The sequence below is a fragment of the Saccopteryx leptura genome, chromosome 5 (assembly GCF_036850995.1).
Source record: "Saccopteryx leptura isolate mSacLep1 chromosome 5, mSacLep1_pri_phased_curated, whole genome shotgun sequence".
NCBI lineage: Eukaryota > Metazoa > Chordata > Mammalia > Chiroptera > Emballonuridae > Saccopteryx > Saccopteryx leptura.
The window spans coordinates 205,643,253-205,652,409 of record NC_089507.1 but is presented as its reverse complement, the minus strand read 5'-3'; the positions used below and the strand labels follow the sequence as shown (position 1 = coordinate 205,652,409).

Here is a 9,157-nt window from a genome sequence, read left to right as displayed (position 1 = left end):
TGCACTCCTGCCTTCCTGGTGGACTGGCTCCCACCGCTGCTGTGTGTGGGGCCCCGGCTCCTCCATGCTCCCGGGTCTCCGGCTGGGTGGGCTCGGCCATGGTCAGTGTGAACACGGCCCTTGGGGCTCCAGTGGAGAGTCCCTATGGTGAGTGGGGACAATGGTTGGGACTAGGGGAGGCCAGGACAGGGTGGGATCATGGTCAAGTTTGGGAAACCATGGGACAACTCCCTGTGTGTTTCCAAGGGGAAGACCCTCAGAGCTCCTTTGGAATGACAGGAAGGCAGGGAGGCACGTGACTGGCTTCACTAAGCTTTCAAAAGGTATGGCAGATGCGGTGTGGGAAGTGCTGGGAGGGGCCGCAGGAGCCCTAACACAGTGGCTTGGCTCATTTCCTGCCCAGAGAGACTGCCTTCTAGGGGATGCATCCCAGGGGTTCTTCCAAAATTTCACAGGGGGTGGGGCTTGAAGCATCGTCCCCTACTTTGCCTCAAGGACAAACTAAAAGCCCACGGAGAACCTTGCTGGGTCATGGTCTAGGTGGGAGGGGACCCAAGAGGAGAGAGAGGTGGCCTGCCCCTCTGATGAGGGCCATCAGGTCTGGGAAATTCAGCAAGGGGAAATGGTATAAATTAACGCACAGTGGGGCTCTGGAAAATGAGAATGATCTTGTGCTAGTGTGTGCAACTCAGATGCAAGGTTAGGGAGGTGTGTGTTACTGACGGTGAAGGGCTTGGGCTCTCCTGCTCAGGGAGTCTCCAAAATTGGAAGCAACCCGAATGTCAGACAGGAGGGGAAGGGTAAATGAAGCATGATGATGCATCTTTAGGGTGGAATGCTATCCTGTTGGAAAATAATGCATACCTGTGTGCAGAGAGGGAAGGACCTCCAAGTTGCATTAAATCCAAAAGTAAGTTCAGGAACTGTGTATAGTATATGACATTTCTGATAACAAAACGGATGTGCACATATACATGTCCACACATTTTATTTGCATAGAAAATTAACGGAAGGACACAAAAAGACTAGTAACCGAGTTTTGTTTCTGAGGAGGGAGATTGAAGAGAATGCCTGTTTTACTTTTTTGTTTTTGTTGCATATTTTGGATTTTTAAATATTAGGTGCCTTTCATAAACCAACTTAGATCACATGTATGCACAGAGCTTGGCCTCTGGAATCCAGTAGATTTCAGCTGTAGTATTCTGTGACTTTAGACAAATTATTCCACATTTCTGTGCCTTGGTTGCCTTATCTGTGAAGTTGAAATAGAGTTTTTCAATGTCCTCTTGGATAACTAAGGGAAAGCAAGGGTGTAAGCCCTCGGCCCCACACACATTGTAAGGACTCAATAGATAGAATTTAAGGCCCTCATTAGCTGAGGACAGATGGCCCCAAGGAATCAGGCACTAGTCTCCTGACTGGTCCAGGAGATCTTTTTTTGATCCACTATCAAGCAGGACTCTGTGATAGCAGAAGTTGAAGAGTCCAAAACAGCCTGGGGGTCTATCCCACAGCCCAGCTGTGTGACCTTGGGCCAAGTCACTTCCCCTCTCTATCTATTTCCTCATCTGTAAAAATACAAGACCTATCTTACAGAGGGTTGTGCTGTTAAAAGAGTTTGCATAGCTAAAGGGCTGGGCCTGCTTTGGAGGAGGTTGAAACATAGTTGCAAGACTTGGTTGTCCCTAATCCCTGGCTGGGTAGCTCAGTTGGTTAGAACATTGTCCTGATACGCCTAGGTTGTGAGTTCAATCCTCACTCAGGGCACATACAAGGATCAACCAATGAAATAAGTGGAACAAAAATCAATGTTTCTCATTCTCTTTTTCTCTCTCTAAAATCAATAAATTTTAAAAATTTTGCAAAAATAAAGACTTGGTTAACCCTTTGGCCAGAGGAAGACTCATTATCCCCCAATGGGACCAGTCAGAAGGCCCCATAGAGTTCCTCCCAATGATAATATAATAATAATATACCTAACAGCCTCTCACTGTATCCCAGATCTATCTACTTTGTAGAATGTCCACTCAGGTCTCTTTATCCCAGCCTCTGTGCAGTGCTCATTACATAGCAAGTATTCAACAAACATTGGTCGGATGGATGGATGGATGGATGGATGGATGGATGTTCTATATCTATTACTTTATTTATTCTCATAATAGTTGTCTAGCAACATTTCTGGCTTCAACTCACTAAATGCTTGTAGGATATCTTCCCTGTTAGTTGTGCCAACCAAAAATATCTCCAGATATTTTCAAATGTGCCCTGGGTACACATAACAGCACTGTGTTATAAAGAAGAAGGAATAGCTGCTAGGTAGTGTCAGCCACAATTATTATACTGTAACTTTTGTGTTGTAGTATTTGCTTTGGGTGCCAAGATATAGTCCAGCACCAAGTTTGGGAATGCCCTTAGCAACTGTGAGGATAAGATGCTATGGTGTGCATATTTGTGTACTAACCTGACTCCTGGATTTGTTATTTTCCTATCCTTGTTTTCCTTTCAACAAATTTCCCTCAATTGTATATTTTGGCCCTTTGGGAGTTTGTCATTTTTGTAACCATCTTAAATCTCTTTGAGGGCAATGTCTGTATTTGTCTAATTCTTCTTGTTATACTCCAGGCTACCATAGGTCCTAGCCCCATGTAGACTTTGATGAAGTCTACATTATTATTATTATTATTTTTAACAGAGAGAGAGAGAGAGAGTGCCAGAGAGAGGGATAGATAGGGACAGACAGACAGGAACGGAGAGAGATGAGAAGCACCAATCATCAATTTTTCGCTGCGACACCTTAGTTGTTCATTGATTGCTTTCTCATATGTGCCTTGACCGTGGGGCTACAGCAGACCAAGTAACCCCTTGCTTGAGCCAGCGACCTTAGGTCCAAGCTGGTGAGCTTTGCTCAAACCAGATGAACCCATGCTCAAGCTGGCGACCTTGGGGTCTCGAACCTCCTTCACATCCCAGTTCGACGCTCTCCATTGTGCCACTGGCTGGTCAGGCTACATTATTTTTTGAATGAATGAATGTGAAGATAGCTGGGTGGGTAGGTGAATGAATTAATGAATATCTGGGTGGGTGGATAGATAAATGGTTTGATAAACAGTTGTGATGTGTTGGTGGATGGATGGATGGATGGATGGATGGAAGGAACAGATGGAATAGAGAGATAGATTGATGGATGGATGGGACTAATGGATTGATGAATAATTGGTAAGTTGGGTAGATGGGTAGATAGTTTAATGCAGGGGTCCCCAAACTTTTTACACAGGGGGCCAGTTCACTGTCCCTCAGACCGTTGGAGGGCCGGACTATAAAAAAAACTATGAACAAATCCTTATGCACACTGCACATATCTTATTTTAAAGTAAAAAAACAAAATGGGAACAAATACAATATTTAAAATAAAGAACAAATAAATTTATTTTTTAAATATTTTTTTATTTATTCATTTTAGAGAAGAGAGTGAGAGAGAGAGAGGAGGGGGAAGGAGCAGGAAGCATCAACTCCCACATGTGCCTTGACCAGGCAAGCCCAGGGATTCAAACTGGTGACCTCAGTGTTTCCAGATCGATGCTTTATCCACTGCTCCACCACAGGTCAGGTGAGAACAAGTAAATTTAAATCAACAAACTGACCAGTATTTCAATGGGAACTATGCTCCTCTCACTGACCACCAATGAAAGAGGTGCCCCTTCCAGAAGTGCGGCGGGGGCTGAATAAATGGCCTCAGGGGGCTGCATGCAGCCCGCGGGCCGTAGTTTGGGGACCCCTGGTTTAATGAATAGGTGTGATGGATAGATGGGTGGTTATGGTGGATGGATGGGTGGGATGGGATGGATGGAGACGTGTGTGGATGTGATAAATGGATAAATAAGTAACTGGACAGATGGGTGGGTGGATGGATGGATGGATGGATGGATAGGTGGGTGGATGGATGAATGAAATGGGTTGGGCTGGGATAGCAGTACCTGTAAGTACTCAGAACAGGACAAGTAAGAAGCCAGTGTGATTTGGCCAATGGTCAACAATCCTCCGTCAGGGCACTCTATCTGTTTCTAAGTTCTAGATGAGCCTTATTTTTCCTGGGTACATAGGCCTAGTTTCTTTGAACAATGGCATCAGCCTCAAGCCAGTTCAGAGACTATTGTCAGAGGCAATTTGGTTGTGTCCCTCCCACTTAAAGTTGTACAATGGTGGGCACTTTACTTAAGCAATCTGGTCCTCAATTCTTCATCTGACTTGGTTGTTGTGAGGATTCCATTAACTAATGAGGAAGAAAAATATCATAAACTATAAAGTGTTTTGTCCCCTTGAAGGGTTGATGGGCCCAAAGTTGGGTAGGACCTCAGATACTAGAGGACTATGGGATTGTGTCAGGTATCAGGCATGCTGTTCCCACCCTTCATTCCCAAAATACAGTCTCCCTCGCCCTTTCCCCCTTTCTCCCTTGTCCGTATCATCTTCCCACCCACCTCAATTTCAGTTTGATCCCCTGTGGTTCAATGGATCACAAACTTGGCTGCTGATGGGAAATTTTTAAACTCACATATTTTGGGGCTCCACTTCAGACCTGGTGAATCAGAATCTCCTGGGATGAGTTCCAAGAATCTAATCTTTTGCTACGTTCCTTATGTAACTTTGGCTATTGGGTCAGCAGAGTTCAGAAACCATTGCCTTATTTTGTTTTACTTTATAAAGGAAGGCTATGGATACACAGAGTGCCTCATCTCTATCTGGAAGGGTTCTGCGTTCATTAATTCATTGTCACTTGTTCATTTTTTAATTGAATTTATTGAGGTGACATTGGTTAAAAAAATTATATCGTTTTTAGGCGTACAATTCTACAACGCATCATTTGTACACTGTATTGTGTATTCACCCCTACAAGTCAAGTCTGTGTACTTGTTCATTACTTCAACGAGTACTAGGCATTCTGCTTGGCCCTAGGGGAATAAAATGTGGCTTCAGATCTCAGAGTGCCCAGTGTGGTGGGGTAAACAGACAAACCAGCAGCCATCAAAGACAGAGTGCCATGATATACATGAATAGGACACTGTGGGAACACAAAGTGACTTAGGAGGAGGGGGAGGGGTCAGAGACCTCTGACCCTGGAACAGTGGACTGATATCTAAGCCAAAACCTGAAGTTTTAGCAGGACTGAGCCAGAAGAAAAGAAAGGAAGAAGAACAGCATGTGCAAAGGCCCAGAGCCTGGCCATAAACTGCACTGATTTTACTTACATTTGACCACAACTAATTCCATCCTTATTGCAAGTATCTTGGGACCTTTCTGATTGTTTCATGAATGATTTATCTTCTTCCTAACAGGGTTATGAGATGCTTAAGTGCAGGAACTATCCCTTTCATTTTTTCTGACTCACATGCCTTCAGCATAAGGGTGGGCCTGTGAAGAAATAAGATTGGCCTGACCAGGCGGTGGCGCAGTGGATAGATCATTGGACTGGGATGCTGAAGACCCAGGTTCGAGACCCCGAGGTCGCCAGCTTGAGCGCGGGCTCATCTGGTCTGAGCAAAAGCTCACCAGCTTGAGCCCAAGGTCGCTGGCTCAAGCAAGAGGTTACTCGGTCTGCTGAAGGCCCGTGGTCAAGGCACATATGAGAAAGCAATCAATGAACAACTAAGTTGTTGCAACGCGCAACGAAAAACTAATGATTGATGCTTCTCATCTCTCCGTTCCTATCTGTCTGTCCCTGTCTATCCCTCTCTCTGTCTCTGTAAAGAAAAAAAAAAAGAAATAAGATTGTATTTCCATTTTACCCCCTTCTACATAAGGAACAGGATGCTGGCTACTTTCTTTCTACTTAATCTACTTAATCTATACAATAGCCTATCAAGGTAGGAAGTAGTCTCTTCATTATATAGCCAAGTAGTTTGAGATTCAGAATTGTTAAGGAAGTTCCCCTGAATGACACAGCAAATGAATGATTAAAATCTATTCTGTCTGATACCAAAACTTTATTCTTTTACCTATACTGTTATCTCTTATAGTAGCATCTGAAGGACTGTATAATATCATGATTAGTGGCCCCAACTCAAATTACCATCTACTAGCTGTGTGGACTTAGGTAAATTACTTAATTTTTGTGCCTCAGTTTATTCATCTGCCTAATGGGCTGATAAAAAATAACATCCACTTCATAGGGTTTTGAAAATTATATGAGGTTAATATCTATAAAGGGCTAAGTGTCTGGCACATAGAAAGTGTTATGTAAATTTTAACAATCATTATTGTTATTATTATAGCTAAGGTGTGAAAGGGACTGAATGCGTACTTTGTACTAGGCATTTGGAACAAACAGAATGAGGAGTATGTAACTGGTTACAGGATGCCACTGTCCAGCTAGAGAGTCAGGACAAAGCGTAGTTCCAAACCTTCGGCTGCTGTCAGATGCCTGGGGTCTGTTCTTGCGGCCTTGTACCCGATTTAGGCCTGTGTGGAGCAAAAGGGAGGCGTGGAGATGGAGGGAACAGATCTGCACTGGCCACAGACCTGGGAAATGGCTCTGACCCCAGGCAGCTGTTGGTGGCCTCACTCTAGTCCTTCTCCTCTTCTGAGACATGGAGGTGTGTGCCTGGCTCAGTGATTATCACACAGTGCTTACTGGAGGAGGCAGGAAAGATGCTTCAACCGGAGAAGCTCCCTTTTGACTTCTGAATGAAACATTTAATGACAGGACCCATGTTTCAAAAATGTATGGAGAGCCAGAGGACCAGACCAGTGTGTTTCTTTCTTCTTTTTATTTTTTTATGATTTTATTTATTCATTTTTAGAGAGGGGAGAGACACAGAGAGACAGAGAAGAGGGGGGAGGAGCAGGAAGCATCAACTCCTATATGTGCCTTGATCAGGCAAGCCCGGGATTTCAAACTGGTGATTTCAGTGTTCCAGGTCAACACTTGATCCACTGCGCCACCACAGGTCAGGCCAGACCAGTGTGTTTCAAGCTGCCATCTTGACCCATAACAGGTCACACAATATACTGGGTTGTATTAGTTAGAGCCATACTAGCTATTGTAACAAACCCAAAATGTAAATTACAAGTTTATTTACCTCTGTCATATAGTCACCCAGGGATCACAAAAGTGGCCCCTGGCCTAGAGTGACATTTATCACTTCTGCTCACATTCAATTGATGAGAACTAATCCCATGGTCTTGGCCAAATACAGAGGATTCTGGGATATGTGGTCACTCGCAGGCAGCTGTTTTCCAGGAGTAGATCTAAAGTATGGAAAGGGAGCATGAATTTGTTGGTATACAGTTGACCACTTCTGTCATGGGGTCAGGCACATGCGTGTGCACGTGTGCATACATACACACACACACAAAGTCAAATATGTATAACAGATGTGAAGATAGAATTTTTACAAATATTTCAATTAAAAAGTACAGAGAGATACATCGATAATAATAAAGCAGGTGTGACAATGCTACCAATTGCTAAATCTTGGTGAAGGATACATGAGTGCTAACTATACTATTCATTCAACCTTTAGTAGGTTTGAAATTTTTCAAAGTAAAATGTTGGGGAAAATGCACTTGTTAAAATTCGCTAGATTAATAGTATAAAATAAAATATAAACAGAATAAGACTTAATTTAAGCTTAAGAGTTTGGAATTACAACTTTAACATAGCGGTTGATAAACTTTTTCTGTAAAAGACCAGATAGCCTGACCAGGCGGTGGTGCAGTAGTAGAGTGTAGGACTGGGATGCGGAGGACGCAGGTTCGAGACCCCGAGGTCACCAGCTTGAGCGCAGGCTCATCTGCGCTCAATTTGAGCGAAGCTCACCAGCTTGGACCCAAGGTCGCTGGCTTCAGCAAAGGGTTACTTGGTCTGCTGTAGCCCCACGGTCAAGGCACATATGAGAAAGCAATCAATGAACAACTAAGGTGTCGCAACGAAAAACTAATGATTGATGCTTCTCATCTCTCTCCGTTCCTGTCTGTCTGTCCCTATCTATCCCTCTCTCTGACTCTCTCTCTGTCTCTGTAAAAAAAACAAACAAACAAAAAAAACCCAGAGAGTAGATATTTTAGGTTTTGCAGGCCAGATGATATCCATGGCAACTATTCAGCTCTTATAGCACAAACACAACCATAAGCAATAAATAAATGAATGGGTGTGGCTGTGTTCCAATAAAACTTTATTTATTTATTTATTTATTTATTTATTTATTTACAGAGACAGAGAGTCAGAGAGAGGGATAGATAGGGACAGACAGACAGGAACGGAGAGAGATGAGAAGCATTAATCATTAGTTTTTTGTTGTGACACCTTAGTTGTTCATTGATTGTTTTCTCATATGTGCCTTGATCGTGGGGCTACAGCAGACCAAGTAACCCCTTGCTCAAGCCAGTGACCTTGGGTCCAAGCTGGTGAGCTTTGCTCAAACCAGATGAGCCCGTGCTCAAGCTGGCAACCACAGGGTCTTGAACCTGTGTCCTCCGCATCCCAGTCCGACACTCTACCACTGCGCCACTGCCTGGTCAGGCCCAATAAAATTTTATTTATAAAAACAGACAGTGGGCCAGATTTGGCCAAGGGGTTGTAGTTTGCTCACTCTTGCTTTAATATATCAAATATTATTGTTAAGTCTTTTTTGTGTGTGTGGCAGAGAGTCAGAGAGAGGGACAGATAGGGACAGACAGGAAGGGAAAGGAATGAGAAACATCAATTCTTCGTTGCAGCTCCTCAGTTGTTCATTGACTGATTTCTCATATATGCCTTCACCGGGGGGCTACAGCAGAGTGAGTGACCCCTTGCTCAAGCCAGTGACCTTGGGCTCAAGCTGGTGAGCTTTTGCTCAAACCAGATGAGCCCGCACTCAACCTGGCGACCTCGCAGTCTTGAACCTGGCTCCTCCACATCCCAGTCTGACACTCTATTCACTGTGCTACCATCTGGTCAGGCTCAACTATTATTTTTAAAGAGCCTTTGAAGCACTATATTTTATTTTAGGCAGGTATATTATTTCTATAGTGCAGTTCAACAGTCTTCATAAGAAATTACGAATCAGAGGCATCCTATCTATTAGGGACCCAAATCTGTTAATGGACCCTTACTGTACTGGACAAACTAATTTTAGCACACTTGCTAATCATATAATCAACAAGTTTCTTTTATTTTTAT

General features: G+C 43.6%; 1 protein-coding gene across 1 annotated transcript in view; it reads left to right on the top strand.

Moving 5' to 3' along the window:
- Nucleotides 1–9,157, top strand: part of HNF4A (hepatocyte nuclear factor 4 alpha) — a 65,482-nt gene continuing 56,325 nt past the window's right edge. Inside the window, exon 1 of the mRNA XM_066387750.1 lies at nucleotides 1–147. Coding sequence (XP_066243847.1) covers nucleotides 99–147 — 49 coding nt within the window. The 5' untranslated portion in view covers nucleotides 1–98. The remainder of the gene's footprint in view (nucleotides 148–9,157) is intronic.